Source organism: Phacochoerus africanus, chromosome 4 (genome assembly GCF_016906955.1).
Source record: "Phacochoerus africanus isolate WHEZ1 chromosome 4, ROS_Pafr_v1, whole genome shotgun sequence".
Lineage (NCBI taxonomy): Eukaryota > Metazoa > Chordata > Mammalia > Artiodactyla > Suidae > Phacochoerus > Phacochoerus africanus.
The window spans coordinates 63,022,049-63,037,254 of NC_062547.1; the positions used below are offsets into that span (position 1 = coordinate 63,022,049).

The 15,206-nt window shown below is 46.8% G+C and overlaps 1 protein-coding gene across 1 annotated transcript; it reads right to left on the minus strand.

Moving 5' to 3' along the window:
- Window positions 1-5: 5 nt before the first annotated feature.
- LOC125125545 (cytochrome P450 4F2-like) lies at window positions 6-14,893 on the minus strand. The gene is made up of 12 exons (XM_047776723.1): window positions 14,643-14,893; window positions 12,627-12,771; window positions 10,803-10,856; window positions 10,583-10,710; window positions 7,439-7,560; window positions 6,415-6,685; window positions 5,384-5,450; window positions 5,098-5,227; window positions 2,172-2,305; window positions 2,028-2,092; window positions 1,789-1,871; window positions 6-1,386 (listed from the first exon to the last, which is right to left on the minus strand). The coding sequence occupies exons 1-12, from the start codon at window positions 14,838-14,840 to the stop codon at window positions 1,209-1,211; spliced, it is 1,575 nt and encodes a 524-aa protein (XP_047632679.1). The 5' UTR covers window positions 14,841-14,893; the 3' UTR covers window positions 6-1,208.
- Between the last annotated feature and the right edge of the window lie 313 nt (window positions 14,894-15,206).

A 15,206-nucleotide genomic window follows, 5' to 3' on the forward strand; every position in this document is an offset into this window, starting at 1 on the left:
AAAAAGGTTTTTTTTTTTTTTTTGACTACTGAGGATGGCTGTGGCAGTGATGACCCCTATAGGCTGAGTGAAGCAAAATCATGGGGCAGCTGCTGGCCCAGGTGCTGAATGAGTAGGACCACTCCTGCCCCTCCACCTTCCTCTCACCATTGTGGATCTACTTGACCTCCACTTCCTAGAAGAGCTAGATGAAAATGAAGTCCTGGGTCATGCCTCTCTGAGGGAAAATTTTTGTTTCAGTTCCTAGCTTCAGGCTAGCTTCACCTCAAACTCCCTTGAAACTATGTAACAAGTGTAAACTAGGGAGATTTTGAATTTACTGAGCCTTCTAATGACAGGGTTCTTCAACAGTAGGTTTCCACTTTTCCCCAAACTTAACTATATTTTTATGACTTTAAAACATTTTTAATTTGAGAAAATGATGCAAAAAGAATGGAGGAAATTCACCCCTTTTGAGTACTGATGCTTACCAGACAATAAGTCAGTCACTTTGGGGTTTTTTGTTGTTTTTTTTTCCCCCCCACTGTACAGCATGGGGATCAAGTTATTCTTACATGTATACATTTTTCCCCCACCCTTTGTTCTGTTGCAATATGAGTATCTAAACATAGTTCTCAATGCTACTCAGCAGGATCTCCTTGTAAATCTATTCTAAGTTGTATCTGATAACCCCAAGCTCCCGATACCTCCCACTCCCTCCCCCTCCCATCGGGCAGCCACAAGTCTATTCTCCAAGTCCATGATTTTCTTTTCAGTCAGTCATTTTGCATGTGCTTGCTTATTCAACCTCCACAACAGTGTAAGAAGGCAGCTACTACTATATAATAAAGGAACTGAGGCTTAGAGAGATAAATGCTTTTCCCCATGCAAAACAGCTAGTAAAGGGTAGACTGAGATGGTGACCTTGGTAATATAATGGCAGGGAGTGGTGTGTCCAAAGTCATCTGTCTGACGGCATCTAGCTCTCTGCCCCACCTTCCCTAAGGAGTATTGTCCTCCCAATCCAAGATGGAGCTCCAGCTACCATACCAGCATACAGCTCCCCTCCTCCACATTCACAGCTACACTCACCTGCCTGGATCATCATATGCCCAAGCGCCCCCTTCTGGCTCACAATGGGTTCTGGTAGAGGTGGCAGTTTTATTCCTGGGAATCTGCAAAGTGAGGTGTGTAGGGTCAGGGTGGATCCCAGGCCCAGAGGTGGTAGGTCATTGCTGGCCAGCGCTCAGAGGCTCCAGTTGCAGCCAAAGTCCACCCTCCGCCCGCAGGATTAGCTCTGGTTTCCTGCGCGGCTCCTCCTTGTCTGGCAGGACACGGAAACGCAGCAGCGTGAGTGCCAGGACCACCTTCATCTCAGTCATGGCGAACGTCTGCCCAATGCAGTTCCTGAGAGTGGAAATGGGGTATGACTGCACCTAGGAGTCTCACCCAGGCTCCACTTGCCCATAATCTTGCCCAGAACCCCCATCCTAGAGAAATAGAGAACTTCTCCTGGGAAACCCACCTGGGTTTGCAAAGCCCCAGAGCCTGGCCCAGACTCCAGTCCCCAACTCAGACCTTCAGACAGGGGAACAGGGGATCTCAGCATACTGAGGACCCCTCTGTGGGCCCACCCCTATTCCCTAGACCCTTACCCATAACCCTCAGAGAGAGAAGAGGGGAGGACAGCCAGAACTTTGACCACCTTCAATTTTCTCTCTTCCCTGCCCCCACAGTCATGCTTGGAATCTCTGTCCCAGATCCCCGTCCCACTACCCCATCTCCACCTCAGATGCTTACTTCCCTCACCTGGGCCCTGCTGAGAAGGGGATAAAAGCCAGAGGTGATCTCCCCTTGATGTTTTCTGGGTCGAAGCGGAAGGGATCATAGACCTGAAGGCAAAGCCAAGACACTAGCTGGCCTTGGAGAGGCAGAGATGTTTATCGTGGGTGGAGGTGATGTCTGATATGCCAAATCAGAGCCCTATGCCCCCCCCACCAGGTCCCCTAAAGGGAGTGGACAAGGATTGGGCGGGGGGAGAGAAACACCTCAGGATCTGGCCACACTGATGGATTGTGGTGGGTCCCAAAAATACTGATGAGGCAGATAACACCTGTGGGAGAGGAGGGGCCAGTCAGGACTAGTTCCTCCTTGCCTGTTCAGCCCCTCTTTCTGACCAGCATGTTGTGCACCTTTGGGGATGATCCGGCCATCTGGGAGCACAGTGTCCTGGGTACAGCGACGGGAGATGACAGTGACTGGAGGATGCAACCGCAGACTCTCCTTGATGCACATGGTCAGGAAGGGCAACTGTGCCAGGTCGTCCCTGAGGAAACCCCATGACAATTACCCAGGGAGCAAAAACAGAGACACACATACACCCCATCCCTCCTGCTGCCCCATAAGACCCTCTCTCCCTGTAATGAAAGCACAGATAGATCCAATATCCCCAAACTAATTGTCTTATATATTAAATATGTACATCTTTTTCTCTATCTACCATATCTCAATAAAATGGTTCTTAAAAAGAAATAGAGAAAAGTAATATGATAGAAGCACAGACAAAATTTAGCCAGATATTTCTAGATGCCTTTCTGAATAAAACACATGAAAAAGCCAACCAAAAAAGTATAAAAATCTGTATAAAAATAAAATATTCTTTATGACAAGACAGCCAAACAAAAATACTAATGAGTAAGAAACAAAAGAGATTCAATGTTTACTCTTATTTATTATGGCACTAGAGGTAACTAGAAAATGCTATTAGACAGGGAGTGGGGAAGGAGAGTAATGCCCTATGAACTGTGGCGGCAAATGTGTCATTTTTGGCATGTAGTGATTTTATACTTAGAAAGCAAGAGAATTCACTGGAAAACTTTTATAAACATTGAAGATAAAATGTAGTAAGGGGGCTGAAATCATTTTCTTTAATATCCTTTCTGTGTGACAATTTAAACCCTTGATGATGATAGTTAACTAGTTCAAATTGGAAAGCCACAAAACACCACCCCCATGGCCCAACAACATTCACGCCCCCTTCTCATAGTTTGCCTGTTGATTATTTTTATGTATTCTGCCAGAGGTATTTTTTGCATTAAAAAATTATATAGTAGCATACTATATACTGTACACACTGTTATGTATCTTTTTCATGTAACTGTGTATCAATATTTTTTGTACATTTTACAAAAAATGGGACTTGTGTTAAGAATAGGACCTTCACAGAGTACCTTGGTGCCTCAACAGGTTAAGAATCTGGCATTGTCACTGCTGTGACTTGGGTTGCTGCAGTGGGGAAGGTTCAGTTCTTGGTCCAGGAATATCTGCATGCACTGGTGTGGCCAAAAAATAATAAATAATAAAGAAATAAAGACCTTCCCTACTCTGTAGCTATAAAATAACTTCCATGGTTTCCTCTAGAGACTTTAGGACTCCTTCGTTTTTTAATTTAAATCTTAGATTTATGTGCATGTTCTTTTCTCATAAGACAAAGGAAGCAGTTTGAATTAAGTTTTTTCCATGTATCTCCCCAGGTATTCAAGAGCTTTTGTTAAATGATCTTTATTTTTCCTACTGATACAAGACTACATACTTAGCACTTTACTATGTTCACTGGGCAAGAAATTTTATCCACAAAATATTAGTTTCTCTATCAGAAATAATCATCAGAAAAAATGACAAAAGAAAAGATTATAATGGTGATGACATAAAATACCTGGACTAAATTTAGCAAGAAATATGAATGTCTATTTCAGATTAATGTACAAAAGTCTCCTAATCTAGATGGAATATATGATTTACCATGGCAACAAGAGCATCTAAGGGTTAAATGATCAATATTTGCATAAGAACCTTACACTAAAATTGTACATTAAAATCGTAAACATGAAGTTAATATCTAAAATTTAATACCCATTCCACACTCTGGGATACTGTGTGTTAATATTAGGAAATAATCTGAATGTACAAGTCAATTATATGTTCAAATTAACATCCTCTCTCACTTATCCCTCTCCCTCACCATCACCATCTTCCTCTACCTCTCTCTTACCCTTTCCTCCCCAACCTCTCCCCACCATTTCTTCATTTTTCCTCCTGTATTCTTGAGCTAACTAGCTGCACCCAAAATGCAGCCAAATATCTAATGATCATCATTCAGGGTCTTAGCTGAAGAATTTTTTCCACCCTCAACTTTGCCTGTCTTAACCTAAACTTCAGGTCTGCCAGTGTACCCTGGTAGTGTCCTGACCTGGGACTATACCTCCACTAGGCTGGGAGCTCCTGGAAGGCAAATGCTGGGTCTCAGGATTCCCAAAGCCTCAAGGACACAGAATGGGACTGGGAAGAATTGGAGATGGCATAGAATTGGGAATAGGGATGCAGTGTGGCATCGTGGAAGTGGTAATGCATGGGGCCTCAATGGATGAAGATGTGGGTGTTCCTGAAAAGGAGTTGAATGACTTCAATCCCCAGGTATTCCCTGTGAATCCTGGACTAAATAATATGATGAATTAGGGGGCAGGAGATGAGCCAACACTTGGGAAGATGTTTGAAAACGTGAATTCAGACAGAAAAGCAAGGGAGTGGAGGGGAAGTTCATTTACTGAGTATGTGCTGAGTGGCATCACCTGCCTTTGCACATTGTCACTAATTCTCTTAGAAGTCCAGGTCTTTCTGTCACAAAAGACTGAAAGATCTCCCCTGCTGTTCATGATGGATACCAGACTTTGGGTCCGGGCTTCTCTCATATTCCCATTAAGCAATAATGACTGAATCTACAAAAAGATTTCTCTGTTCCCCAGCTGAGAAGCAGAGCCAGTGAGAGGGGCTCAGCAAAAGGCCATGAGATAGGTTCATTTGTGCCATATTTTAGATTCATCTAGGAAATAGAAACAGACACAGACATAGACAACATACTTATGATTGTAGTGGGCCTGGAGGTTTGGGATTGGTAGATGCAAACGATTACTTTTAGAATGGATAAGCATAGAGAACTATATCCAACCTCTTGGGATAAAACATGATGGAAGATAGTATGAGAAAAAGAATTGACACCACTGTAAATCAACTATACTTTAATACTTTTTAAAAAAAAAGGTCATGTGGACCCGCACTCACCATTCAATCTCTTTAGGCTCACGGTCCCTCAGGAGCTCATGCACCTCCTGCCGGCAGCGCTCCTGGTATTCTGGGTGCTTTGCCAGGTTGTACAGGACCCAGGAGAGGCCACTGGCTGTAGTATCATGGCCTGAGAAGCAGCAAGACAGGCTTAGGTCTCTGGGCTACTTCAGTACCAGAGGGTGGGACAGCATCCTCCCAGTAAGGCCCAGTGGGTAGGAACGGAAGGGATGGACTGGTCCAGGGTCTACTTGTACCCTCTATAGTGCCACACTTGAACCCTCACCTTCAAACATGAAGGTGTCAGCTTCAGCTCGGATATCTTCATCTGACAATCCCTTCCCATCTTCATCCTGGAGAGGAAGCAAAATCCCCAGAATCACATCAACTCTGAGGGCCCCTGAGCCAAAACTAAGATAATCTCTGAAGCTCCATCATCCATCCAGGAACCCAAGCACATTCTGAACTCCTAGACTTCCCTCACTCACTATAACCAGAGGCCCTACCGCAAAAGCCTCTTCCATGACCTCTTCGCCTCCTATGTTGTCCCTGGTGAAAGAAATTCATGATCCATAAAGATCTGTATGTTTCTTTGTGATGGGGAATTCCTGAGAAAATAGCTACTGGCAAAAAAAGTTACAGGACGATTGAGTGGGAACTTGCCTTGGAAGCTAGAGATTGAGCATTGCTCCAATTTGCTCATGTACTAGGAGAGGAAATCCAAGATTCTTTATCTCCCTGGAGATAGGGAATGAGTTATACAAACCTATACAACCTATAGACTCTGCCTTCTCACTGAAGATTTGTTTAAACTCCACAACAACTTCTCCCTTTCCTTGTCCCTCTGTTCTCCATAGGGAACAATGGGTAGATGTATTAGCTGTGAGTATAAGTTCCAAAATTCAAAATCTGGAGGTACATTTCTTGTGATGCAAATGTGCCCACAGGTACAGGTAAAAGCATCAAGGAACACAAAGAGGAATTTGGGGATGGGAGAATGGAGGTATGATTCTATTCTGGCTACTCCTACTGCTATAAGTAATAAATGGGATGCTTTTGTATAATATATATACACAGTATGCCTCTGTGGTAGAATAACTTTAGCTCAGAAGTGAAGTCTTAGCAACTCAAGTTTCAGACTTAGCAGTCCCCTGCAGGCTGATTCCACATGGTCATCTCTGAAAAATATCCCTGATTCATTCTTCCTTTCCTCAAGCACCTTCCATGGATCCCCAGTATCCTCTGCATCAAGTCCAAGTTCTTATATCAGGTCAAGGTCCATTTTACCTCTTGGACTCAGATCCCAGAGGAGCCCACCTTGGTCAGCAGGAGCACATCAATGAAGTCCAAAGTCTTTGCATTAACCTTGGCCTTGAGGAAATCATCAATGCCCTCTTTGGGGAGGGAGAAGCGCCGCTCCTGGATGACGGCACCTGTGAAATTGTGCACCAGGCGGCAGGCTTTGCGGAAGCGCCGCCCTTCGGGGGTTAGGTAGTACAGGAAGTCCTTGTGCAGGAAGATCTGCTGGTGCCGTTTTGCCACAAGGGCACTGAGCTCCAAGATGGCAGCAATATATTCACTAGGCTTCCTGCCGAATGAGAGAGCATGAAGGGGAACAACAACCTAAAACACCTAAAGCCAGGAACTACCTCCCATCAGGAAGCTGAGTCTCTAAGAACACATGGCCCATAGATACACAGTGGAGATGTGACTTTCTTTCCCTGCATCCCATCTCTGTGAGCTGCCTCCATGGCCCAGGTATCCAGAGCACAGCTTAGATATCATGCTTCTCTTCTCCCCTCTCTTTTATACAGTATCTTCCCCTTCACTTCCCAAAATTGTCCACCCAGCTCAGACTTTATCCTCTCCCAATTTGTCCATGAGTCTAGCCTCTATTTCAGTCTCCTTGCATCCCATGTTAATGCCATCCAGTATCTACATAATAGTTAGACTTCTCTCAAGTCAGACATCCAAACTCAACTTTGACCAAGAAAGACCCTCATCTGCTCAAACAACTTCCATGGCTACCTGGAAACCTCAGGATAAAGTTCATATCCTCTTTGTCTTGTTTCAGAATATTCTTAAGAGAGATAACCCTGTACCCTATTCCACTTCCAAGGTGTCTCCTCACTTTTGCACCCCTATTGCTCACTCTAGCTCCTGCCCTTTATCAAACATTTCTTCCTACCTGAAAGGATTTATCCTTCTCTTTCCTCTTCCTGTCCAGCTCTGGCCCACCTCTTCCAGGAAAGCCATTCTGATTGCCCTGCTGGGTCCTACCTCCCATACACACTCCTTTTGGTCTATTGTTCATGTTTCCAGGCCCTGGGATGAGACTCACTCTTGGCAATTGCTGTCAAAGCTGAAGACACATTTCTGCAGACTGTCCAGGGTCATGAGGCTGATGTGTTCAAACATGTCCAAACGGTTGTGGCCCTCTGTGACCAGACGCTGCCACTTGGCCTGAACAGAGAAGAAGGAAGGGCTGGGGCTGGGGCTGGGGCTGGGTACTGCCTCCCCTAGGCCCCTCCCAAAACCCAAACACCCAGATGCACCCCTGGGCCCAGGCACCCCTGTCAAGGGAGGACCAGGCTTGGGTGGCAGTGAAATCTGTTACTGTTAGGGACATGAATCTCCCATGGCTGGGAGTGAGGAGATCTGTATTTAAATCCTGGTTCTGCCTCCTACATTCTCAGTCAACGTCTTACATAAAGCAAATGCATGACAAATGTTAGCTTTCAGTATCTTCATTGTTATGAATTAATTAGGAAAATATCCCTTATGTTGAGAGAAATAATCTCCCACGGGCCCTGAGTACCCCTGCACTTTCCTGCATGTTATTCCAAAATAAAAAATCCTTCCAGGCCCTAAGGTTCTTTACCTGAGACTTTTCTCAGGGTTGTGTTTGCAGCAAACTACCTTGAGGAGTTAAGTTATGGCTCCCATGGACAAATATCAGGCTTGCTTCTAATGGTTATAAAAGTCTAGAATCCCTAGGAGTTCCTGTCATGGCGCAGTGGTTAATGAATCTGACTAGGAACCATGAGGTTGCGGGTTCGATCCCTGGTCTTGCTCAGTGGGTTAACGATCCGGCATTGCTGTGAGCTGTGGTGTAGGTCACAGACATGGCTCAGATCCTGCGCTGCTGTGGCTCTGGTGTAGGATGGCGGCTACAGCTCCAATTCGACCCCTAGTCTGGGAACTTCCATATGCCACGGGAGCGGCCCAAGAAATGGCAAAGACAAAAAAAAAAAAAAAAAAAGGCTAGAGTACTCCTCCTCACTGTAGTGCAACATACTCTATGAACAGGCATCTACTGAAGCCCACTTGTGTCATCCTCACGGTATTTGGTGATTTGAAGGACCAGACACTGCCGCTTGGCCTGAACAGAGAAGAAGACAGCTGGAGCTGGGTACTGTCTCCCCTGTACCCCTCCCCAAATCCAAACACCAAGATGTGCTCCCCCAGAACCTGTCAACCATTCTGAAGGAGGACCAGCCATGGGTGGGAATGAAAGCTGTTACTATTAGGATAAGAAATCCCCATAGCTGGGAGTCAGGAGATCAGGCTTCAAATTCTGGTTCTGCCTCCTACATTTTGTATGCCCTTGGACAACTTATTGCATAAAGTAAAGGCACAACAAATACTGGCTTTAGTCATCTTCATTCTTATGAATTGAGTAGGAAAATATTCCTTATGTTTAGAGAGGTATTCCTCCATGGGCCCTGAGTACCCCTGCACCTTTTGCAGGATATGCAAAAAAAGATTGCAAGGTCCTGGTGCTCTTTCACTGGGCCATTTCTCAGAGTTGTGTTTGCAGCAAAGAACCTTGAGGAAGGATCTTATATCTTCCCTTAGACAAATATCAGGCTTGCTTCTAATTGAGATAAAAGTCATAGAGTCCCTAAACCTAGTACTTCTCCCAGTGTAGTACATTGTATAGTACAATGAGGAGCATCTATTGAAGCCCATCTCTGATATCCTCATGGGATTTGGTGACTTGGAGGAAGAATGCAAACCACCAAGAAGCACATGCTTTTTACACTGCCAAGAGTAATAAACTGTCCTTGTCTCTGACCCAGGGATCTCATGTCTTTGGGCAGAATCCACAAAACAATAACAACACCCTTGTCAGCTTATGAGTATGGAAAAATCTCAGGCCTTTCACAAAATCCTTACCTCCAAAGCTTCACTTTCCTAAGGATATATCCCAACCCTTTGCAACGTGAAACTTGGACAACTTCTATTAGGAGGTGGAGTCTATTTTCATCATCCTTTAATTTTGAGCTGGCATTGGGCTTGCTATAGTCAATAGACTGGTGAAAATAATGAGGTGACCATCCCTAGTGTAGACCCCAAAGGGCATTGCAGCTTCCTGTCAGTCTGTTGGAACTCCACCTCTGCCATGTGAGAAAGAAAGAGATTCCTTCCAGAAGGAATCCCATGAAAGGAAATCCAGTTTCCCTAGTTGAGGCCATGCTAGGTCAGGTACAGCCAGCCAAGCTCCAGATATGAGAGTACTGACCCCACACAGCTAAGCTTCCTATCTGTGTGGTCAGGCCACCCAGGATGGCTGTCTTCTTGCTCTTTGTACCTCCCCTGCTTAACCAATCCCTACTTCACCTGTACCCTATTTGTGTCCTGTTCTTATGACTTACCCTTCATCTTAATCATAGAACCTAATCAGCAAATGCCTATATACTTTCCCCCACTCGAGACAGTGATTGCTCTAATATTCAGATCAGAACATCTCTTACCATGGTGGCTTATAAAAGGGGTGGTGAGGGGCAAGTTCCTCTGCTGGTTTCCCTGGTAATTGATGAGCCAACTTCATGTCAAGTCCCCTCTAGCTGGAAACCTCCCTCTGCTCCTGGTAGTAATGACTTCTGCTATGTCCTGCCCACATTTGCCACACAGTGCGGTGTTTCTCCAGGAACTTGCTTCAAACATGAAAGATTTCCCTTATCCATTAAACCGCTGATGTCTATGTGGCTAACCCCAGGGTCTTTCTTCTTTATCGAGCCTTGCAGGCCTTCATGGTACAACTCAACACTATCCTACACACAGCTGATCACAGATACATGGCTAACCACATCCAGAAGAACCAGCCAATTGACTAACAGACTTGTCAATACTAAACACATTGTTTTGAAGTGATTTTTTACACAGAAAAAAACTACTACACAATATCCATCATCATAATCATCAACTGTGTCTCAAGGTTGGAAAGCTTCTGTGAGGAAAAGTATAAACTAATACTTTCTGAGCACCTACCGTGGGTCAGGGGCATGACCCCACTACATCATCTTGACCAACTTACAAAGCAGGGATCACATTGTCTTCATTTTACAGGCCAGAAAACAGAGGCTCAGAAAGGAAGAACAATGGCCTCAAGCCACCTAGAAGAGGCAGATTTCCAGACAAGATGTCTGAGTCTCCCTCAGCCCCAAGGCTCCAGGTGGAACCCTGGGTTCAAGAAACTCACATGCATGACATTCACGCTATCACTGAAAATCTTCACGTAGGGCTTCAGGATGTTGAAGTGGAAGGCAGGTGTCAGCATGCGACGGTGGCTGCTCCACTTGTCGCCAGCACTCAGCAGGAGCCCATCCCCTGCAGAGACAGCCATCAGGAGTGGGAAAGAGCAGTATCTTCCCCTGGGCCCCCAAGGTTGTCCTCAATCCCCTTCACTCCCAGTTACTCACCCAGCCACGGCTTCAGAACTTCATAGAAGACCACATCCTTGGATGCAACAGCAGCTGACATGAATAAGAACCATCAAGGGCAAAGGAGATGAGGAAGTGAGGGATTTTTTTGTAGGGGATGGAGGCTTCCAGCCAGGAATCCACATTTCCCCTCCAAGCCCAGTGTGGCAGGCATGGGGTCAAGAGCACCAAGAGCTGGGAGGAGGGGGGAGGGAGGATGGGACTAGATCAGGCTGTACACAGAATGGAGAAAAGGCAATGCCCCTAGACATAACTTTATGTGGTAGACACATCCAACATGACACAACATAACATAACATGCCTTCACATGGCTCCTACATGGTCCAACATGTTTTAAACCCCTAAGAATATCCCAAACCTCTACAATATGCCTTTACAAAGACCTAGGACACCACGTCTGCCCCTGCACTCTGATATCTATTGAGACATCTGACTCGACCACATGTGTTGACTTGTCCTGACAAGGTCCCAACATGCATCACACAATCTCACATGACACAACATGCTCCAGCATGGACCTGAAGACAATCTCATATGACCTCAGTGTGCCCCAGATAATACACAGCCTTGAACCAGGTGTGACCAAGACATACTCTAAAACCTGAATCAGACAAGACTCACATAAGGTCTCAAGCATTTCTCAGAGTGACCCTGAGGCCCAGACCTCAAACACAGCCCAAATGTGGCCCAGATATGACCAGTAGAAAAAACACACAATTTCTAATGGCATCTCAACAAGAAACAGACAGACACTGACATGACTCAACTGTTTCTGGTCACAGCTGATCTCCAGATGTGACTGAGACCATCTCCATTTAACCCAGGCATAAATATGTACCAGGAGTCACCAGGTATAGCACATACCAGCTATACCCAGAATCCAGGTAGAAATGTAAATGTGACCTGATGTGGCCATATATCAGACACCACACAGATATGACCAGAGGTCAGACAAGTGAGAGAGAAGTAGGGGCATCTCTGCCACAGCCCCCTCTGCCTGCCCCCTGGTCACTTGCCCAGCTGGAGGCAGCACAGAGACCACAGCACAGAGACCACAGAAGCAGGCAAGTTTAGCCAGGGTGGTGTCTACCTGGAGCAAAGAGCACAAGCTTGATGCAGGCGGGATGCAATATGCAGATGACTGCATGCCAAGGTCCAAGCCATCAGCAGCACACATCCGCATAGGTGCTGGCTAGATCCTATGTGTACAGGAGACCCCCCTCTGAGCTCTGAATCTGGAGAGGAAAAAAAAAAGATCTAATTGACATTCTTCTAGGCTGCCAGAGGGAAGGACTTGCAGGGCAGTGATCCAGACTTGAGCCTGTGAATCATTTTCAGGGAAAGCCTGGTAGAGGGCCTGGAATACTATTGATGCTCACTGTATCACTCTGCTTTCTGGTTTAAAATTTTTGCTCAATTTTCCAGACCCAGTTCCAGGAACTCCTCCTCCAGGAAGTCTTCCAGTATACCCCAGCAGAGAAACTTGTTTCTTCTCTGGATTGCCACAACCCATTTTGCTCTGACCAATTCTTAACAACATCAGGTCAGGGACCTCTCTGTTCACATTTATTTCCTCAAGGTCAGGAATGTACTTCAACAAAGACACCACAATGGGGTACAGACAGCAGTGAGAGGACGGAGGGGTAGTGAAATGGGGTTGGTGAATACATGAAGGAAAAAGGATGATGGCTGAGTGAGAAGAGGGGCTGGAGTCTTGTAGGTCCACAGAGAAACCTGACAAGGAGGGGCTAGAAGCCCTCAGATGTGCCACTACACCCATCACCACACGTTCTGCATGGGTACCTGAGACATTGGCCATTGTCCGGATCAAGTCAGGGTGGCACAAAATGACGAGGGGTGTGATGGGGCCCATCCAGGTCATATAGCCCTTGGGGTAGTTAGTCACCAGCTGAGTTAAGTCTCTCAATCCCTGCTCCGTCGGGGGAACCTGCAAGCAAGGCAAGGGCCATCACTCACCAAAAGGAGCCCCTGCAGTGGACACTATGTCAGATGCTGCACAGACAGAAGGAATCTCTGCCTCCTCCTGCTCATTATCTCTGGTGTACCAAGGATACATCCCAAGGCACAGGAAAAAGACATACTCTCTGCCCACAGGGAGGCTGACCTTGGCTCCCGAAGACAAATTTTTCTCCTCCAGGGAGTGGTTCATGCCCCTGGGGCATCCCAGGGAGGAAATCCCCATGGGGAAAATTTGTGGGTAGGATGGTGGTTCAGGATTTGTCCCTGGGTTTTGTCCTCAAATGCTTTTGTTCACACGGCCTTTAGTTCCTCACATGGTCAATAGTCTGCAGACCTGGGACCTTCCAGTCCCAGCAGACCCCAAGGGGCATAGTGAAGTATGCCCATCAATCAGGACAGCAACTCTGACACATGAACTCCCTCTGCTGGCCAGGTTCTGTGCAGATACATCTTGTCTATTAATCGCTCCATAACCTATGGACCTGTCACTCAGTTGTGCATTCACAAATGAAGAAACTGAAGCTATAGTCCCCAAAAGTGAGAGGAGGGAAGGTCCCCTCCTGGTGAAACATTCTCCCCCTCTTAATACCCCATTCAAGCCTGACAAATACTCCCAGGTGCTCTGGGAAGCTGAATATAAGTCATATTCACCTTTGTGACTCAGTCCCCTCTCCCCAAGGACACCAAGGTGAGGATTCAAAGCATTTGATGAGATTGGTCCAGAGAGGGAGAGTGAGTCAGCTGAGGTCACACAGCAAGAGGAGCTGGGGGGAGGAAAACTTCCAAGACCAGTCCCCTCAGGCAAGCCCTTGGAGAGGAAGGCAGAACAACAGCAAATTTGTAACTTTCCTGCTGCCTACAAGGCTCACTGAGGCCATTTCAAGACCCTGAGTCTCAGGAAGTCTTCACAGTGAGTTCAGCATGCCCCCATTCTGAACTTTGCAGTAACAAACACGAAAATTGCAGTAAGTCCTTTCCCAAGTTGTAGTTCTCCTCCCAGGCAGGAAAGGAAAGCTGTGTTCCTCTCTCAACAGCACTGGGAGATGGGAGGAGCTGGAAACCCATTCCTTTGACCTTGACGGAGGGAGGTGATAGCAAGTTCATTACCTAGGTCATGAATCACTTATTTTGAGTGCCTACCATACACCAGCCCTGGACTGGACACTTTACTGTCTGCTCCCCAGAACTATCCTCAAATGGGAAAGACGGTCAATAAGTCATTGGACAGTTAGCTATTTATTTAATCATGAGCAGGGCCAAGTCCAAGGTCAAGGTCTGGGGCACAAGGCCCACGGGGGTAAGAGGGGGTGGCAGAAGGTCTAAGGAAACTTCTGAAAGGGGAAGTGAGGGGCCAACTTCACCCAGATTGGGCAATGGGCCCGTTGGGACATCTAGGGGGAAGGGGAGTAAGAGAAGAGGAAGGGGCTCAGGATGGGGAGGGAGTAGGGAGCTATGACCCTATAGACAGCTGGCTAATTCCTGTGGGGAAGCTGTAGCCCAGAATGAGAAGACCCAAGGAAAAGGGCTGCTTGCAGAAGGCACCCTGGACACTGCCCTTGAGGAGGACTCAAGGCCATCATGGAGACTGGAAAGGCTGGGGGACTAGGCTCTGTGCAGCCTGGCCTCAGATATGTGTGGAACAGGCAGGAAATAGACCTAGAAACAGACTAGGGGTGAAAGGACAGGATGTGGGAAAAGCCTGGGATGGTAGAGCAGAGGAATAAATGAGTGAAACAAGAGGGAGCTCTTTGGCCTCCCTCATTCTCTGCTGTACCAGACCCCAGCCCAACTCCTGGGATTCATTCTTGAAGTCCATCCACCCTGACCCTGCAGACTCACCAGGCCCAAGTGACCCAAGAACCAGTTCCGTTTTGGAGGCTGTGGGAAATTTTGGAGGTGGTGAGAATAGTTGTAGGCAGCATAGGTCCAGACCAGGACTCGGGATATAAGCCAGGAAGCCCCAACCAGCAAAAGAAGCAGCCATGGTGAGGCTGCCACTGTCTCCAGTCCCAGCCAGGACACGCTCAGCTGCAGCATCCTGCAGGGCAGAGAGTGTGGAGAGTGAGTTCCTGAGACCTGAGCAAAGGGCCTTGAGGGTGAACTCTGGGGCAGAGATAAGTAGAGGAGAAGGGGGAAGGGGGGGTGATGATAAGTTCTGGAAATGGAAAAAAAAGGGCTCAGAGACAGGCAGATAAGTGCTCAGAGATGGGAGGGGGACCCAGGGAAATCCAGAGGCAAAGGGAGAGAAAGAGAGATAGAGACAGAAATAGACAGATATGTATGTTAGTTACCACTGGTGTCCACTCACCTCCCAGGCCAGCTCATTCCCTGGAGCCACCCTGCCTTGGACTGCGTCCTTCCTCACCTCAGGCCACAACCCCCAGCCCCTTGACTCCCAGCCTG

What these genes read in the sequence shown, in the direction of transcription:
- LOC125125545 (XM_047776723.1), bottom strand. Translation starts at nt 14,840, where the DNA reads ATGCTGCAGCTGAGCGTGTCCTGGCTGGGACTGGAGACAGTGGCAGCC. An exon ending in TGACACCTTCATGTTTGAAG is followed by an intron (nt 5,228 to 5,383) that starts GTGAGGGTTCAA and finishes GCTGCTTCTCAG; the next exon opens with GCCATGATACTACAGCCAGT. An exon ending in GAGCCTAAAGAGATTGAATG is followed by an intron (nt 2,306 to 5,097) that starts GTGAGTGCGGGT and finishes GGGTTTCCTCAG; the next exon opens with GGACGACCTGGCACAGTTGC.